A 21,815-nucleotide genomic window follows, 5' to 3' on the forward strand; every position below is an offset into this window, starting at 1 on the left:
ACACCCTAAATTATACCTTATTGCTGTAGAAAAAGTAGCAAATCGTTACAATGTTTAACACTGATGAATGAATACATGATGTGATGTATGCATATATTATCTAAGTGGGAATTCACATGGGCATATGCGCAATAACACGCAACTCAGCTCGACATGTTTGTGCTTTGAATGAGGCCATTTTGTGCACGTATTGGCATATTTGACCATACTTTTTGTGCCTGCAGGGCATGGTTTCTTGCTCACGGGACACAAACTCCCCCCCCCCCCCCCCAATTTAAATGGCTATTTAGCCTAATGAGTTCCAGATGTGTTCCCTTTCCAGCGGAATTGCTCAGCATATTGCGCATCTCCATGTGTTTTGCACATTCATTTGCGCATCCCCCATAGACTTCGCTCAGTTGCACCCGCTACCTCTGCTATTTCTTCTCCTTCTCTGGTGGTTTCGTTTTTGAAAAATACCACATTTTTCAGAAACGTGCCTGTTTCTGCACTATTTGAAATACTTCTTCCGTCACCTGTAGGGCAGAACTTTGTAAATCTTTGCATTTTTTCCCCTGATACACGATGAAGCTTTGTGGAAATGGTTGTGATTGAAAATCTTGCAAGCTGTAGTTGTTTGCGATTGGTGATCAGGGACTTCACAGATAGAACAGGGGGGGTAAACCATCTTGGCACAATTTGATGCTGTGATTGCCAGGCTGATGCTCTGTACGTTGTTGCTGCTCCCAGCAATTATCGTCAGCCACGTTAGCACTTCATCAGCGTCTCCTGCTACCTTTAATTGCGGAAGTGCAATAGTAACAAACCAGCAATCAGAGGGAAGTGAGAGGATTTTGCCGCAGATCACAAGGTTCATGCCAATAGTTTTCTGCAAAGTCTGAACATAAAGAGCAGTGGTGTCAAATCATTTTCACCGAGGGCCACATCAGCATTAGGACCTCTTCACACGACCGTGTTTGCGCAGTTATTTGTGCATGCAAAATGTGCGCGCGCTAAACACAGACAATATAACCCATTGACTTCAATGGGTTCATTCTCATGAGCTCATTTTGTGTGCAGAAAAAAGTAAGACCTGCGATATCTTTTTGCGTTTTGCGCAGCAAAGGCTCCTATAGAAGTCTACGGGACGTGCGCAAATACGCAGGGAAAAGCGTGAAACACTGTGCAAAATGCAGGGGAAAGAACACATCTGGGCCTCATTAGGCTAAATAACCTTTTAATCCATAGAAAGGGTGTGTTGTGCGCATGTGTGAACTGACCCTGTGTGCGCAAAAATTACAGTACTATGCGCAAACACATGCGCGTACGTACTTTATCCAACCTCGCACAAAAATAGAGCATGTCGCGGGTTTATGTGGGCAATAAAGAGCATTGAGAATGAACCCATTGAAAACAATGGGTTCCGCCCCAGTAACATGTTTTGCCCGTGCAGTAAAAAGTAGGACCTGCTCTATCTTCCTTCTATTCTCGGGACATTGTGTGCGTATATTTTACACGCACAAAAACATGCCCAAATCTAGTCCGCAGAAGCTCTAAATGAGAGCTTTTGCAGGATCTTACAGGAAGTAAGTGCGAGGTTTTACAAAAAGTTCTGAGCACAGAAGTAATTAGGAAGATGTCCACTTCGGTCATACAGATGCACCAGTGTAACCAGCCTCTTCTCCATTTACAGGACATTGTGACTTTGCAGTTGTGCGCTAACAAGTTGGACAAGAAAGATTTCTTCGGGAAGTCGGACCCTTTCCTTGTCTTCTACCGCAGTAATGAGGATGGCACGTAAGTCTGACAAGATGTTCTACAAGGTGCAAGAAAGGGCGCGTTCTGTCTCTGCGCAGCAATCAAGCAAGAATTATTCTGCACCCATTGATTATTGTTACTAGCATAAGCTGGAAGACATGAAAAATCAACACAAAACTGACTAACTGCTCCGCAACTGCTCATAAAACGGTTGGGTTGTCCAGAATTAGAATTCCAAAAACAGCGCCACATCTGGCCAGAGGTTGTGTCTGGTATTGCAGCTAAGCAATGTTGAAGTGAATAGGACTGAGCTGCAATACCAAACACAACCTGTGGACAAGTGTGGAGCTGTTTTGAAGAAAGCAGTCATGTTTATTTATAATCCTGGACAAGGGGATGCTAAGTCCAGATTTTTTTTTGCAGCCAAGTTAACAATTTCCATACCAATCAGCACTGTGAACATATACACACTTGTGGTGTTCTGTATAGTACCATATTTTTGGCAGTATATTTTTCTATGGTATTCAGTATGAGTACCTTATGAGTTCCGTGAACCTTTGTATGGGTTCCATATGGAGTTTGATACAGGTACTATATGAGTTCCAAACTATTTCTACTGTTTAACAACCAGTCTTAAAGGGGTAACCCAGACAGTTAAATACTTGCAGTATCGATGAACTATCCTTGGGATAGGTCATCAGTAGTTAATCCATGGGGGTAACCATTCAGGACCCTTGGTGATCAGCTGATCTCTGCCCCTGCACTCATTGCAGTAGGGTGGTACGTCCACAGTGGGGTTGAAGCCAGAAGTGCAATCAAAGGTATAGCTCCCATTAAAATCAATGGGTACTATACTTTCTATTGCACTTTTGGCACCAAGCCCAGTGTGGACGGAGCTGTCAACATCCTGTCCACTTGAGTGAGTGCATGGGTTGAGATCAGCTGATCTTTGAGGGTCCTGAACAGTGAACCCCGATGATCAACCATTTATGACCTATCCTGAGGATAGATCATCAATACTCCCATTGATGAAGAAAATCAGCATGCGGAGGTACATCAACTTCCATATGATAATGTTACCAGCATATTGTGGCTCATTCCCACTAAGAACCGATAAGAAGATGTAATAGGGTTGTGCGCATGAGGCTGCAATACGATGCCTGACAGTGCAGAAAAATCCCTGCCGCGCACTAAAGGGGTTGTTTGTCCAATCGAATGTATCCTCTGTCCACAGGTTGCGGGCTAACTTTCAAATCAGTGGGGGTTGGCCGTTGAGACCTCCACCACTCACGAGAGCAGGAGTCCAGTCCATCCATGAATGAAGTGATTGGCAGTTGCATGTGCACACTGCCGTTCCACTCATTTCAACTTCTCCAGTGGCCTCACTGAAATGAGTGGAGAAGTAGCATGCATCTGTGGCCACCAATTCTTTCATTCCTGGATAGACTGGATCCCTATTCTTGGTATTGGTGGGGGTCTCAGTGGTGGGAATAAAGTTTGTTCTTGCGTAGAGTGCCAAGTTGGCATAGGAAGACTTACTGTATATATGCAATGCATTGCCTGCCAATCCGTTGGAAAAAGGAATGCAAGTAGGGAATGGAAAAGTACCTCCACAGGGTGTCCAATTGGAAGATGGCTTCCCTATAAATCAATGCCCAGGCTTTTGACAAGCTTTGCAACATGACAAAGGATGTACAGTTGCAATCAAAAATATCTTCCTTCTTCCTTCATTACAAATTCAGTTTACCTGCCAAATGCACAAGCGTTCAGCTGTTTTAAGAAAAGATTCAAGCAAAAACTATTTAAATTGCTGCAAACAACTAATATAAGATGTGGATTCCCCAAATTCACCACAAAATGCCACTTTTACTGACTCCTGCAGTCCCAGAATTCTTCCCCCCTTCATGACAAGCGTCTTTAGTACTTAGTGGAGCTCATTTTGGTGTTGTGACCTCCTGCAGACGTGATGCATCACCAGACGGCAGCTTCTGGCAGTCTGAGGAATCTTACCCCGTTCCTCATGGACAATGGCCTCCAGGTCACTAATAGTCTTGGGCTTCTGTGCTGTAGCCACCTTTTTCACATCCCACAAAAGATTTTCTATGGGGTTAAAGTCATGTGACTCCAGAAGGACTTCTGACACCAAACCTTGGTAGAGTTTTGAGGTCTGCTTGGAATCTTTGTTCTGTTGGAAGGTCCAATGATACCCAAGCTTCAGCTTCCTCACAAAGGCATGTTTTTTCCTAGGATTTCCTGATACGTAATGGAATCCATCTTGTCCTCCACACTCAGCAGGTTTCCAGTGCCAGAGGAAGCTAAGCAGCCCCAGAGCATCACCACCATTCTTCACTGTAGGCAGGGGATTCTCTTCAGCATAGTCTTCATTCATCCTCCACCAGACATACCGCTGATCCACAGGCCCGAAAAGTACCAGTTTTGTTTCATCGTTCCCCAGAACAGAATCCCAAAACTTCTGTGGCTTAATTTTTAGTTTCGAGCTTATTGGAGGCAACTTTTCTGGTGCTTTTGGGTCAGTAGAGGTGAACGTCTTGAAGTTCAGGCATAACCTTCAGCATTTACTATGCGCCTTAGGGCTCTTTCCCACGAGCGTATATCAGCCGTCCGTTTTCATTGCCAGCTGATATACGCTGTGATTTGATGCATTGGATTCCAAGGCATCAGATAACATAGCCGTATTCCTGAGGCGTAAAAGTGTCGGTCAAGGCCATTATAGCGCCCGGCGTTTTTACGTCGGGCCCAAAAGATAGTCCTGGAACTATCTTTTGGGTCAGAATACGTCGGCCGCTGCATGGGCTCCTATGGGAGCCCATGGCAGCGGCCGGAGGTGGGAGGGAGTTTAGCAGGGTAACTGCTAAACTCACTCCCTCTGCTCTCCACCGCCCCGTGCAGGCTCACCTCTGCTCTCCTCCCTGTTTTGAGAGCCACTGTAAGCTAAACCAGAGTCTTCTCTTTTCCTTCTGGAGAAAATTCCAGTTTATCTCTACTCTGCTCTAGGCTAATAGCATTTACCTGTAGTGGCACATTGTAACAAACAGCAGCCGTTATGAACATAGAACTAGACTGGGGCTGCTTTTTCAGCAGAATTGTTTCCGTGCGCTAATGGTGGCTTCCCTTGAGCGTATGAGCAAAAACACTTGCAAAGTTTTTGCGCTGTGAAGGAGCCCTTTTTGCTGGCATTTTGGCACATTTTGCTGTACTTTTTTGTGCTAACTTTTGATTGAAAAGGTTGTGCAGCCTAATTATTCCCTGGTGTGTTCATTTTTCCGCAAAATTGCACAGTACAATGTGCAATCCCACGAGGATTGGGTGTGCATTTGCGCACCCCCTATAGACTCCTATGGGGCCTTTGCGGCGCAAATGCGCACAAAGATAGAGCATGCTGCATTTTTTTGCAGGCGCAAAAACACGTGATGAGAGAGGACCCATTGATGTCAATGGTTTCTATTTTCTGCAAATTGCAAGCGCAAATACATCAGTGGGAAGCCGCCCTAAATCAAATAGAGATCTTGAAAATGGTGAAGAAGTAGAAGGCTTGTTAGAAGGGTGCAGCGCTCTTCATTACGTGATTAGCCCAATGAATGAATTGACTGTTTTCTTGATTTTACAGGTTCACAATTTGCCACAAAACAGAAGTAATCAAGAACACGTTGAACCCTGTATGGCAGCCGTTCACTATCCCCGTGCGAGCGCTGTGCAACGGTGACTATGACAGGTCTGGGAATTCCTGGATCCATTCTCCAGGTGTTATCTCCATAGTCAATGACAACTGTATTTCAGATGACCCTTACATACAGGCCGGCCAGGCGGGCAACGTGCTCCATGTCACTAAATATCAGTCTGAACTTTTACTGACCATCGCTTCCTCTCACCAGCGTCTCTCTCACTCTGACCTACATAGACATAAAAATACACATTTGGACAACCAGAGCATGTGTGTGCATGTATGTGTGTACATGTATCTGTACTGTGTATGTATGTGTGTATGTCCGTGCACTGCCTATGTATGTTTACTATGTATATGCTTGTGCACTGTTTACTGTGTATATGTATGTGCCCTATATGTGTATGTATATTGTGTGTGTGTACTGTATGCATGTACCCTATGTATGTGTATGTTTACTGTACATGTGTATGTATGTGTATCTGAAATCCTTTGTTGGATTTTTTTAACATGACAAGAACATAACATTTAAATAGGGGTGTGTAGACCTTTTATATTCACTGTTTGTATGTGTATATATATATATATATATATATATATATATATATATATATATATATATATATATATATACTGTGTCTATTGCCTGTTTATGAAAGAAAAGTTTGTAGATGTTTCAGAACTTGTTAGCAACATTGTATCACCCGAGACGTTACACTGTAAGCTCCTCTCATATCAGTCAGTTATACTCACACCGACCACTTTACCGCCACCGCCTCCATTACTCCATGTTTCACCTTCTCCCCAGCTGCCGCTTCTATTTTACATTTATCAGATATATTGTTGTAAACACTGTTTAGTAATCCACTGCTACAAGTCATCTAATATGGTGACTGGTGCATTATGGGTAACGGACAACATTTAAGTGATTTTACGATGGTTTAGAAATTGCTGTTATTGGGTAACAGGATTTCTTTCTCTCTTATCACAGGACGGTGAAAGTGGACGTGTATGACTGGGATCGGGGAGGAAGGTACGCCATCATACTATTAATATTTAAAGGGATATTCCCAAAAAGTGCCGTGAGACATCAGAAAAAGTCAGATTGATTGGGGCTGACTGCTAGGATTTATAGCTTTCCTACTGTTGGTAAAATTACAACTTTCCCTGAAAGTCTGAGGATTAGCCATGACTATGGAGCTATAGGAACTCGGTGTGCCACCATATGGTGCAACGATAAGGCACTGAATTGGTTGTGCCTGGTATTTCAGTATTCAAGTTAATGGTGCTGGGCTGCAATACCAAACATGACCCATGGACAAGTGTGGCGCTGTTTCTAATCTCATACTCTCCCAGATACATTGAAGAGTGGTAATTTTGCTTTATTGTTCTTTTTCAGCCACGATTTCATCGGAGAGTTCACGACGAGTTACAGAGAGTTATCCAGAGGACAGAGTCAGTTCAGTGTATATGAGGTGAGATATTTGCGTCCTTAAGAAATGTCACTTTATGAGTCATGTCATTGAGGCAGCTGGGATCACGGTTTGGCGGCACAATAATGCGCGATTAGGAATGTTTTTGTTTTCCGTTTGCTGTGGGGACGGCTTCCTGAGGTTTATCCGTACACTTTATCTAAGGAGAGTCTTAAAATAGTGCTTCTATGGGGTTAAGGAGTCAAAGCTTTTACTGCTATATTGTCAGGAAGAGATAATCACCATTGGCCATGCTAGCAGGCGGCTTTGATATCTGTTTAGGGTCCGTACAAACACAATTTTTGTTCATGGATTCCTGTGCAGATTCTGCGCCAAAGTCTGCTTCAAAACCTGCGTGGTTTTAATATCCGATTACGTTCAATGGGAAATGTGCACACAGATTTGCATTTGCTGAGGGTGTGCTTTAGATTTCTGTAGTCGATTATGTCAGATCCAACTTGGAGTTTTCCAATGAGAATGATAACTCCGTGAATAAAACCTTAGGGTAGATTTACGCATTGCATAAAAACATCACATTAAAGCCCAACAGCAATTCTGCAGCAAAAAACTTGAGGGGAATTAATATTGTCATGGCCTGCCTTAGCTGTTTGTGACCCATGCTATTGCATAGGGTGCCAGCTGTCAGCTTTTGAGGGGTGGCTCCAGGAGTATTAGGGCAATCACTCCTAAAGGCCCATTTACACGAAGCGATGATCGCTCAAAAATTGCTCAAAATCGACCGCTTGAGCGATAATCGTTGTGTGTAAACGTGCAGCCATCGTGCACTCCTAGTTGATCGTTAAATTCAAGCCAGCCTAAAAATCATTGTTCAGTCTTATCAGGACCACACGCTGAGTTCTCCACGGGTAGTGCTGATAGTATTGTTTCCCGACGGAGAACAAAGGAACTGAAAGCAGATAAGAGACTTCGGGTTATTAACTGCTTTCAGCTAAAGGCTTCATATGCACGCTAAATAGCTATAAAGTAGCTGAGTGGCTACTTAATAGCTTACGCAAAATGATCGCTCAAAGCTGTCACTCAAACTGTCGTTTGAGCGATTTTTGAGCGATCATCGCTCCGTGTAAATGGGCATTAAGACTGGTCAGCCAGACGATCTACCATCATGCAACATGCAGCAGCATCTTGGGGCACTACATGACTCATTCTCCTCCTGGGTCTGTCTCCTTCCCTTTGGTTCCATGGAACATCAGAGGGGAAGAGACAGAGCCAGGAGAAGAATGATTCATGTAAGAAGAATAATGCATTCGAAGTAAGCGAATTAGGTAAACTTAAAAAACTCTGCACTAAAAAGGGACTTATTGAGTATAAAAGAGACACTATTGTATTGTGCGGGCTAAAAAGGTACATGATTACATTGTAGAGGCACAAAATGTTATGAATTTGTCTCTGGTGCTGTATTTATGTTATGAGATTGGTTTGGCTGCTGTATTTGATATGAGCTTGGTTCTGGTACCTCATTTATGTTATGAATTTGGTTCTAGTGCTATATTTATGTGATGAGCTTGGTTCTGGTACATTATTTATTCACTGAGCTGTTCTGGTATGGGTATGCTGCTATCTCGCTGCTTTCTGCACAAGTACATTATAGGCAGACTGCTTATCAGTGCAATATATGTATATGCAGTAAATAACTAATTTTTCTCTCATAACCAGTGGGGTGTTAAAAAGAATTGCTTACAATATACCAGCTAACTTAAAGGCCCATTTACACTGGCCGATGATCACTCAAAGATCGCTCAAACAACAAAATTTTAAGTAGCTACTCAGCTACTTAATAGCAATCTATTGTGCAAATGAAGTCTTAGCTGAATGCAGTTAATAGCCCGAGGGCTCTTATCTGCTTTCAGTTCCTTTGTTCTCCAGCAAGAAACAATGCTATCAGCACTCACGGGGAGAACAACTGATAAGGCTGAATAACCATTTTTAGGTTGGACTGAATTTAACGATCAGCTAGCAGTGCACGGAAAGTGCATAATGGGCGCGCGTTTAGACGTGCCAATGATCGCTAAAACGATCGGTTTTTAGCAATTCTTTGGCGATCATCGCTCAGTTTAAATAGGCCTTTAGGCTGCCTCTGACTGTTGTGAATTTTGTTGTGTATTTGCTGCACAATTGTTGCGTATTTCGGTGTGGGATATCACATAGCATTGAAGTTTACAATGAAGTTCCACATCCAAAATCCGCAACACACATAGAAAATATTGTGGTAAGCCCTAATTCACATGCGCAAAATCTATGTCACATTTTTCTGATACAAATTTAACATAGCATAAATTTGAGGCTGAGCCTCTAATCTCCAATGTGTATGTTCATTTTAAATACCACGAATCCGGACACAGATTTGGAAAAAATCTGCATATGTAAACTGCATCAAGGATTGACAGGTTAGCCCTCATACACATCGCCCTTTATGGATTCTGTTTTTATTTTTCATCCTGGTCGTAGGAAAACAAAACCCAAGGCCGGCATAGGGCCGTCCTATGACAGGACCGAATGGCGCAATTGACTATAACGGGTTCCTTCCAGCCTCTATTTTCATGTTCAGAATTCTTTATGGACAAATGAGCGCAGTGCGCAGCACTATTTCGGATTCTGCAATGAAGGCCCTGAGCGAGCCTCTAGCGCAGATGTGAACGAGTCTCTAATTTTTTATCTGATCCATATGAACTACAGCGTTACTTGGATTGCTGGTCGCCTCAGCGCACCACTTAACCCTTTCCAATCCACTGTCTGACGTCTAAAAACATTATCATTTAAGGCTGTACAGCTTCTGATGTTGGGAGACGTCCGGCAGGGTTCTCTTATATTGCCAGCATCTCTGCGGTCGGAGCCTATCCAACGTGTCACCTCATGCAGTACTGGCTTTAGCCAGCATATAGCGCCATTGTATAATGGCAGAAAAAGAGTACGCCCCCTAGGAAAACCAGGATACAAATTGGATTGGAAAGGGTTCATTGACGTGGATTTCGGCACAGACTCTGTATCACAGTCCATGCACAAAAAAACCTGTGTGAATGAAGCCTAAGCATTTCCTCAGCAGAAAAAGTCTGCTACGGAAAAACTTTCCATTATTATTTCTAGCAACATGTGTAAAGAACGCAGCACGCACTCACGCTGCCGTTTTTTTTATGCTCCCATAGACTTTCATGGGCGACTTTGGACCAAAATAGGACTTGCTACTATTTCTTTATGCGCAATATTGGTCTACGTACGTCTAAATACACCAGTTTGCTTTGATGGGTCGATGTGCTGTCCATATTCAGTCAGTAAAAAATTTTAAAGATACCTGGACAAAAAACGGGCCGTTAGATAATAAGTAGGAAAGGCTGATCAAGGATTACTGCCCTGTAATGTGGACCTGCGCCCCCTGCTGGAGGTATCTTGCCTGCACTCTGGGCACCATCGCTGTTGCCAATTCACATGAATTCACGTTTCCCGTAACATTCTATAAAATACCTGTGAGTCTTGATGACATTGATGGTGTTATTGACACTGCGGACGCGGGCCGGGTACTGATGAAAGTATTATCGGAATGTTTAATCTGAGCAAAGTGAGACGAGAGGATTAATCAGCTCAGTATCTCATTATTTTCGGTTAGGACAGGAGTTTGTGCGGTGAAGCTAAACGTATTATCCCTGTCTCATCCTCAGCCCGATTCACGATCAGCTCCTGATACCAGACTATGATGTGCATGTACAATTCAGCCCTTTAGCTCATCCAAGCAGGACATATAATAACACCAGACTAATTAAAAGGACACTTATTTTGCAAATTTTGCTGCCAGGGGACTGAATAATAGTCATTCATATTGCCCCCTATAGCCAGAGATGTCCCACAGCTTGATTGTATTCTAATTACTGTCTAAATGTCACTAATATATTGTACTAAAATAGTGTGATAAATATTATCAGCATCCAGTAACTTAATTTCTAGGAACACTTAAAGGGTATGTCCATCCTGTATTATACTCCAGAGCTGCACTCACTATTCTGCTGGTGGAGTCACTGTGTACATACATTACTTATCCTGTACTGATCCTGAGTTACATCCTGTATTATACTCCAGTGCTGCACTCACTATTCTGCTGGTGGAGTCACTGTGTACATACATTACTTACGCTATACTAATCCTGAGTTACATCCTGTATTCTACTCCAGAGCTGCACTCACTATTCTGCTGGTGGAGTCACGGTATACATATATTACTTATCCTGCACTGATCCCGAGTTACATCCTATATTATACTTCAGAGCTGCACTCTCTATTCTGCTGGTAGAGTCACTGTGTGCATACATTACTTCTCCTGTATTGATCCTGAGTTACATCCTGTATTATACTCCAGAGCTGCACTCACTATTCTGCTGGTGGAGCCACTGTGTACATACATTACTTATCCTGCACTGATCCTGAGTTACATCCTATATTATACTTCAGAGCTGCACTCACTATTCTGCTGGTAGAGTCACTGTGTGCATACATTACCTCTCCTGTATTGATACGGACTTACATGCTGTATTATACTCCAAAGCTGTACTCACTATTCTGCTGGTGGAGTCACTGTGTACATACATTACTTATCCTGTACTGATCCTGCGTTACATCCTGTATTATACTCTAGAGCTGCACTCACTATTCTGCTGGTAGAGTCACTGTGTACATACATTACTTATCCTGTACTGATCCTGCGTTACATCCTGTATTATACTCTAGAGCTGCACTCACTATTCTGCTGGTAGAGTCACTGTGTACATACATTACTTATCCTGTACTGATCCTGAGTTACATCCTGTATTATACTCCAGAGCTGCACTCACTATTCTGCTGGTGGAGTCACTGTGTACATACATTACTTATCCTGTACTGATCCGGAGTTACATCCTGTATTATACTCCAGAGCTTCACTCACTATTCTGCTGGTGGAGTCACTGCATACATACATTACTTATCCTGCACTGATCCTGTATAAGGTAATGGACAAAATGCGTGTCTCTCATCCTTCACCTCCCACTGCAGCCATTGATCTCTGTGTTCACCCTGATGTCCTACACGTGTCACTTTAACTGCGGTTGGCGGTCTGTCTAGAAGGATGGCGCTCTCTCTCTATATGATGACTGCTGGTATGGAAGCTAATGAAGATGAATGCTTCTAATGAAGATGAATGCTTCAGTGTTGACAGTAACAGGAGGGCATTCTTGATATGTCATTCCTCTCTTTGTAGGTATTAAATCCGAAAAAGAAGTGCAAGAAGAAGAAATACATCAACTCTGGAACGGTGAGACAACTTCCCGAAGACCCTCCGTCTATAAGGAAATCACTGTCTTACGAAGGACGGTACAATGTATCTTCCTCGCTGTGAGATTAAGGAAGGCTTCTTTGTCTTGTCATCTGCGGCTGTGGGGTGTAGCGGGAGAACATCTTGTCTCCAAGATTTACTAAATGCAGCTTACACAGTCGTCATAGACCTTTAACGACACAAAAGTGGGTAAAACCGTTCATTTAACCCCTTAGGCTGGGCTCACACAAGCGTATTTTAATTGTACATTACATGTGCAATGTACACGAGCATAAAGCACAGTGAATGGAGTCAATGAAAGTACACTAATTTTCATTGATCCCTTCACACTTGGGTATATTAATTGGGGATAACCAGGAAGCAAGTGCATGACAGCGTGCGTGAGTTACTCTGTCATGCTTGGCATACGCAATCACAAACACGGTGATGCGCAGCTCCACACGCCACAGTCCCTTTATTCGGCTGATCACTGGGATGCCAGGTGTCAGATCTCCACCGATCAGGTATTGATGACCTGTCTTAAGGAGAGGCCATCAATATTACAATCTCAGAAACCCATTTAACCCCTTTCCACGCCATGATGTACATGGACGTCATAAGTATGAAGGGGTTGGCATGAAATGCCTTACATGTGCAGCATAGGGATTGCGCTGGCTCAGTAGCTATGCATGTGCCATCTACACAGGGACCTGGCTGTGACTGACAGATGGGCTCACTGCAACAGCGAAGATCAGAGAGAATACCTATCCCACTGTGAACCCCTTATATCAATGTTGAACATGGCATGTACAGAGTTAAAGAAGGGAGGTAGCTCCCTGGGTGACATCATTGGTCCTCCGCCATCCAATCACCATCACAAGCCTAACACTGACCTCCAGTGTCTGCCTTGGCTCATATTGTGAAAGAATAGAGATAATACACTGCATTACAAAATTACTGCAGTGTATTATATGGCGACCGTAGGATTGCTGGCTCAATTTTGCCTACAGAGAAAAAATTAAAAATAGTCCAAATATTGCACATAACATTTTTAAAAAATATTTATTGCGCACTTTTCCCATTTTTGTTTAAAAAAACAAACAAGCCTAAAACAATACATGTTTGGTCTTGTTGCATCCATATACAACCTGCACAATAAATTTAACACACTTTTTATCCAGCACGACAAACTATTTAAAATAAAGCAGAAAAAAACAGAACCAGAATATTTTTTGTTCATTTCACTAAAAACACAGTAAGGGCTCAGTCAGACAAGCGTTTTTTTCACGTATGTATAGGTGCGGGCAAAAAACTGCTTTATTAGAACCAATACTTTCCAATGTAAGTGGTCACATGTCCGTTTTTTACAATAAAATTCCCACCTGCAACAAATAGAACAGCATTTTGCGATTCCCATAAAAATGTGGATTTTGTGCGAATTGATGCAACTTTGACAGTAGGAAATCCTACTGTCAAAGCTTTTAAATAAGCCCTTGATGCTGGAAAAAAAATAATACATCACCTTGAAGCGGTGTCCGGCTTATCCCAGAATGGCTCTGATTGGTCAAAGCACTCAGCCAATCAGATGCAGCACTTCCAGGAGGCAGGGATTTTTCAATCCCTGTCCAGAAGAAAATGAAGAACAGTGCCGCGGACCAGGGAGAAGATGCAGCGGAGCGCCGGACACTGCTTCTAGGTGATGTGTTTATTTTTTTTTCAGCATCTAGGACAGGATCGCTATTCCCTGCTACGGCTGTGACAGCTGCAACAAGGGATTCCTTAGATGTGAAACCCCTGGATGCTGTCACATCCAGGGACTTTACCCTGTTATCAATGGGGCCGGCGGCAGCAGCACCCGCCCCATTGAAAGCAATGGGATAGCATCGTGCTCCTCTGCCACAGCTGTCACAGCTTTCAATGGGGCCGCACTATATGTGCAAATTTTAGGATTGTGCGACCGCACAACAAGTGCGAATAAAAAAACGCGTCTGCTTTTTCAGTCAAGCATTTTTTATACATGCGTTTTGTGTTTCGCTCGTCTGACTGAGCCCTAAAAGGGTTTTTATTGTACAAGTGTGAAAAAAAAAATATATATGTCGATTTGGTATTGTCGTAATCGTACCAAACCGCAGAAAAAAGTCCTGTCATTTATACCGCATATTGAGTGCTGTAAATAAAAAACAATGGCAGAATTGATGTGTTCTTTCACCCTGCCCCCCCCCCCCTAATAATAAAAGTTACACAATACATTATATGTACCCAAAAATAGTAACCATAAAAGCTACAGCGACAGCTCGTCACGCAAGAAGCAAGCCCTAATATGACTATAATGTGTTGTATGACGTCTATTACATTTTCTGGATGGTAAGAAAAGAAAACACCTCAATTCTGCAAATGCTTTTTTTTGTTCTGTTTTTTACAACTTTACTCATGCAGCATAAATGACATGATACATTTTTTCTACAGGTCACGATGATTACAGCAATACCAAAATTATAGAGTTTTTTTTCCACAGACGGGGCTCTTTGAGGGCTTGTTTTTTGCGTGACCAGCTGTAGTTATTATTGGTACTATTTTGATCCCTTTTATTGCGTTTCTACAAAACAACCAAAAAGCATTAAAGCATTTTGGCTGTTAATTTTTTTTTTATAACAGGATAAAAAGCACGTTTACATTATTATTCAGGCCATTTTGGATGCAAGAATACCAAACGTGGGATTTTTTATTTTTTTGTTAAACCAAGAGGAGAAGTGTGAAAAAAAGTTTTTTTTTACCATTTCATTTTTACTTGAACCTCTGACCCTATGATCGCTATGATAATACAGTGCATGACTTCTGTAGGGCAATGTGTAATCACTAATAATAGTGATCATAGGCCATCGCGGACCCAGACGCCATTGTCTGGTGTCTGATTGCCATGGTAACCCATTAACCCTCTGCAATTACTTCACAGCAGGCCAATGGCCTCACAGAGAGAACGCCCTCTCTCTGTGAGTCCTTTACATACCATGATCAACATTGATCATGGCATGTAAGGGGTAACAGCGGGGATCAGCTTTCTCAATGAATCCCTTCTCTTGCAATCCGGCTGCAATCCGGCTTCTGAGCCCATGCCATCCAAAGGATGTATGTTTACCACCATTTGTGGGAACACCTTCCCAGCCAGTATGTAAACTTGCTTCCTGTGGCAGGAAGGGGTTAATCAACCAGTGACTATTTATAGATGAGCTGAAATGAGCCGACTAGTGAACTAATTCTTGCTCATCACCCGATTGGTGGCCATGTTTACACAGGACAACTGTCAATTACATCCGCTCTATCGAGAGGCTATTCGGACTACATTTGTCCCGTGTAAAGCCACCTTATGCCAGAGTCATTGTTCAAAGCTGGGCATTCATAGGCCAGTGGGGTGATGCCAGTATGAACGATGCATTTCAGCAGTGGGCAATGATTCGCCACCTGGTATGTAGAACATAAGATTTCAGCGCCATTCCTAAAATTAACCAAAAATGGGTAAAGTGAATCAGCAAGCATCCTTAAGCTCCAGACTAAACGTCTTCAGTTGCGGATCATTTGCCGTGTTGTGGTAACACTCCATTATCATGTCAGAGCTTGGGCCCATCAGAAGATCACCTGCTACCATCCCCTGCTGGTTAGGTAGTGGAATGACATCTAAGGAGTTTCTCATGTTTCACAGGTGACACTTCTGTCGTTCAAAGCGGAATCCGAATACACATTTGTGGATTACATCAAAGGAGGGTGAGTGTAATCCTCATCATTTACATCAATTTATGGGACATCTGCCAAAGTCAACTGAGTAGAAGTTGGTTGGCATCCACTTTAAGGTCTCCAGTTCTGTAGACTGCATGCTTGCTGTATACGTATCCCTGCAACATAAGGCACCTTGTACTGGGATTATTTCTACATACTAAGGACATATTCATATTTTAATTGGTTTCCTATTATGACAGCCATAGTGTGAGGGACTCTAGATTTGAGTCAGGCACTGATGTGAGTGTGGACTTTCTTGGTACAGGGTTGTAAAATATGTTGGCATTATACACTGACTTGCCAAAAGGCATGTGACAGGACTTATATTCTGTAGGCCCCTCTAGCTCGGCGAACTTCTGTAACTCCATGTGGCATCGATTCCACAAGTGGATGGAAGGCGTCTGGAGGGATGTTAAGCCGTCTGGATAGCCACTCACAGCTCTATGGTATTTGTAGGTGCAGGACCTCAGGTGCAAATGGGACCTCTCAACCACATCCCATAATTTGTCAATTGGGCTCATATCGGGTGAACGTGCCGGCCACACCATTCATAAGAACTCTCCAGAATCCTCCTCCAACTATTTCTGGACAACTTGGGCCCGAAGGCACGGTGAATTATCCTGCTGGAATATCCCATCATTGTGAGGGCATGTGAAGTCAATGAAAGGCTGCAAATGGTCACCAAGCCATAAAACGTACTGAGCACGGATCACTGACGTGCCATAAGAACGGATCACTTATGCCATAAGAACAACCCACACCAGTATGGAGCCACCACCAGCCTGCACAGTGCCTTGTTAACAACTGGGGTCCATGACCTCATGAGGTCTGTACCACACACAAACTTTACCTGCAAAACGTGACTCATCGGACCACACCACATGTTGCCAGTCCTCTAGGGTCCATTTAGTAACCTCACAAGCCCAGGTGAGGTGCTGTGTCGTGCGATGTGGTGATAACAGAGGCACTCTGGTGGGTCTTCTGTTCCAATACCTCATGGAAGCTAAGGAATGCTGCACTGATCTGCAGGATATACCTGTGGGGTCTCCTGCACTGAATGTGGATGGGATTTATGTCGGAGTCGCTTGCTTGCTTGCACGGACAATTCTAGCCAGACGCTGCTGGTCACCATCATTATGATGTATTCCCGGTACATGTGACGCTGGGGATCGAAGAATGTTAAATTCCAGCACAACTTTGGAAATGGAATTTCCCATCCGTCTGGCACCCGCTATATCACATTGTTCCAACTCTGCCAATTCCCTTTGGCCTGCCATGAGCCCGCTGGCCAGTGGTTAACCTCACTCATAAGATGACACTTCACCAGAGGTAACGCCACTTCGTAATCCACTTACATACCGCTATCCCAGGACTTTTGGCACATCAGTGTATAAGCAGTAACTATCTGACGCTCATCAATCTAGCTCACAATGTTAGCCTCAATATGTTCAGTCTGTGGCGGAGGAAAACCCGTGAAATTATCCAGCCATCACATCACACAGTGTAAGAGGCAGCTGAAATATCTGCAATTACTTTTTCTACTTTTTTTTTTTCTAGGACGCAATTAAACTTCACAGTAGCCATCGATTTTACAGCTTCGAACGGTGAGTAAAGAACACTATTTTTTTCCCTCCCTCAACTTTCTTCCATTATTCCAATTAATTGTGGTCCTCTCACTGCTACAGAAATAACAAGTGTCTGGGGGAGGTATGGGGGAGTTAGCGCAGGTCGGCTGGTGGGGGCCAGTTCTGTGACCGGCTTTGCGAATGGTGTCAGTTCACCTCTCCACTTAATGAGGCTGCTTCAGCAAGAAGAGCAAAATGGGTCTATTTGTAGACACTGCAGAGGAAAAGCCTGCAACGAAAAGCGCATTAAAATACCATTCCGGGTCTGAAAACTCAATTGGCCCAGATAACAAAACTCAAAACAATTTTTGGCCCAGATAACAAAATCCATCACAGCATGTACTAAATAGTATTAGGGGAACCTAATTCCTTCACTTATACCAAATGGCCACGTTATTAGAGACCCCCGTCTACTAGCTCATTGGATATCCTTTGGTCTTCAGAACCGCAGTAATTCATCATAGCATCCATCCACAGGTATCAGAGGAGCAGAGTGTGCCAAGAAAACCTTCCCCACCCCAATACTCTACCAGCCTGACTGACAGGAAGGGGTCATTGATTCATGCTGCTTGCACCAAATTCTGACTTGCCATCAGCGCATGCAACAGAAATCTGGATCCATCTGACCCAGCTATTTTTTTTCCACTGCTCAGTGATCTAATATTTGCGCTCTCTTGCCCACGGGAGTCTCGCCTTTCTTATTCTTTTAGACACAATGGCGCTGGAACTGTTCATCTACTGTTATAGTCCAACCGTGCTAAGGAACGACGAGTTATATGTTTGGGCATGTTGGTTGGAGCACAATAGTTGTACTCCGTTGTCATTTGTTTGACGATGCAGCGCCTGTTCCTCAGAACGATTCCTGGCGTTCTCTTTCGGCGACAAGTTGTTTCCATCCACAGGATCCCCCTTCACCGGATGCTTGTTCTTCATTATGCCATTCTCGGTATACTCCCCACACCACATTGGCAGTGAAATCCTGGCCAGGCTAGTCACCGATGACCATGATGGAAGTCACTCTGGTCGCTGGATTTTCCCACCTAATGTAGATTCACACTGAAACGGCTCCATAGAAAACTTGTTACATGATTTTATACTGCACTCCGGGGTCATGGGGGTAACTTCCATACAAGGAAAGTCCAATCATGAAAGGAACGGGGTCTTTAATAAAGGGGCTGTTCAGTGTATATCACTGACTAAACCTTCAAAATTTCAGCAGTAAATACGTTTTTGCGTAATGCATGAGCTATCTCCTCAAGAGCATCTATTGGGCCCATAGAGAGAAGATGCCCAGCTCTGGGTGGTCTCAGCCCCTGCCTTTTTGGGTGAACCTGTGCAACCTTAATAGAATAACAGCATTATTAACAATGAGGAGGAACAAAAATGTAGCACTTATGTCCTGAGTGGCAAAACCCATCACCATAATGGGGTGCTCATTGATCTTTGCTGTAGGCTCCCCTCTTTATTATTGAATGTCAGTAAATATATATTTAAATATATACATATAAAAATGTATTTAACTCTCTTTTATAGATACAATTGTTTTTTTTATGGTTGGAAGTAATATGGCTGCCATTATGACTGTTACTCAACTCTATCATTGTCTTAAATGGAATACCTTACCATATCACATTGCCATATCTGCTTAACTAGGCCGATTAGCCACTTACAGTCGGATTCTGGGAAAGCTGGGCATAAACTCGTTCTAGGACAAAATACCATTTGATAGATATAACCACTTAAAGGTGTTTCTGGTACTTTAATATTGATGACCTACCCTTAGGATATGTCATCAATATCAGATCAATGGGGGTACAACTCTTGGCACAGCTGGTTGAAGAGGTTGTGGCGCTCACGTGAGCTCGATAGCCTCTTCCTCACCCTATGTCACATTCATTGGTCACATGACCTGAGAGCAGCTCAGTTTCAATTCAAGTCAATGGAACTAGACTGCAAAATCAGGCTCTGGTGCCAAGAAATGTGTGGTGCTGTGCCTGGTATGGAGTGAAATGCTGTAGCCTCTTCAGACAGCTGATCAGTGGGTTTGGTCAGGGTTCGACACCCATAAATCTGATACTGATCACCTATCCTAAGGATAAGCCATTCATATCTCAGGGTGACTTTACACGGGACAATGATCATCTGAATAGTTGTTCAAAATAGTCGCCAAAACGTACAAATGGCTGTTTTTGTTCTTTGAGCAACTGTTGTTCACTTGTTTCACCAGCAGGGACTGTTCAGTCGAGGATCACTCACATGTATTTATGTGTTTTCGAAAACCAATGAGTGTTAAGTGGGAGGGCAAAATATTAAAGAAAGGTGGGAGCCAATCAGCTTTCAGTGGGAGGTGCAAATAAGCGCACACCTCCCTGCAAAGTTGTGTAGTCGTTGAAAGACAATGATTACCTGTTTATACCAGATGATAATTAATCAACCAGTGACTATTTTTAGGTGAGCTGAAATGAAGCGATTAGTGAATGAATTCTCGTTACTTGCTTGGTAGTCGTATTTACACAAAACAACTGTTCTTATATTCACTCTATCGGCCAACTGTTCAGACAATAGTTGCCCTGCGTAAAAGTCCCAGAAAACCTTTGTTAGGGCTTATTTACACAACCGATATTCCAATGTTGTGTCCATGTACTGTGCGATGCGAGTTGCATCCAAGAATCTTGGGCTCAACTCGCATCGCCTATGTAAATACAGCCTAAGGTAAAAGTTTTGTTTCCTTGCCTCTCCAGGTAACCCTTCACAACCCACCTCTCTCCACTACATGAATCCGTACCAGCTGAACGCATACGGCATGGCACTGAAGGCTGTCGGAGAAATTATCCAGGATTATGACAGTGACAAACTATTCCCTGCTTATGGTTTTGGTGCCAAAATCCCACCAGATGGCAAGATTTCCCATGAGTTCCCACTGGTTTGTAAATTAATTGCGACATTTTCTAGAATTCACTGTCAGACATACAAAGAATTTAGTTTTTTTCTTTTTTTTTCTTCTTTTTCTTAAGTATCCTATACATATTTGGTACGATTTCATATATTATTTAGTTTATGAATAATGATTTATAAATGATTGTTCTGCCTCTAATATGCAGTCTACTATCCAAAAGTACTGGAGGTGACAGAAAAGAAAACAAAAATCACCCTAAATTACTATTAATTTCTGATTGTACATTTTTAAAATTCTTTTGTCTGTATATGACTATGGGACGGCCATCTGTACTAAACAGCATTTAGAGATATGCTGTACAGCAGCCTCATGGGCAGGGCAGGCTCCAGGTTTACACTGACCCTTGGCCATCAAAGGCACAGTGGGCCCCCTTGGTAACTTATAGAGCCCGCTGATTTATAGGCCCTGCTGTGCCCCCTGAGTTATTTATAGGCCCCATTGTTCCTCTGAGTTTTTTATAGTTCCCACTGGGTCTCTGAGTAATTAATAATGCCCCACTGTGCCCCCTGAGTCACCTATAGGCCCCACTGTGCCGTGAATAGTTAGTAAGGCTCCTTTGTGCTCGCAGAGTTACTTATAGGTTCCATTGTGCCCCTTGAGTTATTTATAGGACTTACTTTGCCTCTAAGTAATTAATACGACCCACCCCACTGTGCCCCTTAGCAATTAATAAGGCTTCACTGTGCCCCATAGCAACTAATAAACCCTGTGAATAGTTATTAAGGCTCCTTTGTACTCTCAGAGTCACTTATACATTCCACTGTGCTCCCTGAGTTATTTATAGGCCGCACTATGCCTCTGAGTTCTTTATAGTTCCCACTGGGCCTCTGAGTAATTAATAATGCCCCACTGTGCCCCTGAGTCACTTATAGGCCCCACTGTGCTGTGAATAGTTAGCAAGGCTCCTTTGTGCTCCCAGGGTCACTTATAGGTCCCATTGTGCCCCCTGAGTTATTTATAGGACTCACTGTGCCTCTAGGTAATTAATAAGACCCCACTGTGCCCTTTAGCAATTAATAAGACCTCACTGTGCCCCATAGCAATTAATAAAGCCCCACAGTGTCCCTTGAGTTGTTGATAGGTATTACTATGGCCCTTGAGTAATTAAGATCATACATTGTCTCTTGTGCCATTTATAGGCCCTACTGTGCCTGTGAGTAATTAGTAAGGACCCAGTGTGCCCCCACAGTCCCAGTCACTTATAGGCCCCACTGTGCTACCAAGCAATTATTAAGACCTACTGTGCCTAGCAATAAAATAAATTAATAAACTTGCTCATC

The 21,815-nt window shown here is 43.1% G+C and overlaps 1 protein-coding gene across 3 annotated transcripts in view; it reads left to right on the plus strand.

Annotated features, from left to right (window-relative positions):
- The window catches only part of CPNE9 (copine family member 9), a 271,252-nt gene that overhangs the window by 209,691 nt on the left and 39,746 nt on the right, over positions 1-21,815 (plus strand). For 2 of the 3 annotated variants that reach the window (XM_066596738.1, XM_066596740.1), the window contains 8 exons: positions 1,673-1,776; positions 5,366-5,470; positions 6,411-6,452; positions 6,819-6,894; positions 12,130-12,183; positions 15,881-15,942; positions 17,512-17,558; positions 20,321-20,502. In XM_066596738.1, the coding sequence (XP_066452835.1) occupies positions 1,673-1,776; positions 5,366-5,470; positions 6,411-6,452; positions 6,819-6,894; positions 12,130-12,183; positions 15,881-15,942; positions 17,512-17,558; positions 20,321-20,502 (672 nt within the window). Of the gene's footprint in view, positions 1-1,672; positions 1,777-5,365; positions 5,471-6,410; positions 6,453-6,818; positions 6,895-12,129; positions 12,184-15,880; positions 15,943-17,511; positions 17,559-20,320; positions 20,503-21,815 lie in introns of those variants that run through there. The other variant, XM_066596741.1, reaches the window with a different exon arrangement.

The sequence above is a fragment of the Eleutherodactylus coqui genome, chromosome 3, assembly GCF_035609145.1.
Source record: "Eleutherodactylus coqui strain aEleCoq1 chromosome 3, aEleCoq1.hap1, whole genome shotgun sequence".
NCBI lineage: Eukaryota > Metazoa > Chordata > Amphibia > Anura > Eleutherodactylidae > Eleutherodactylus > Eleutherodactylus coqui.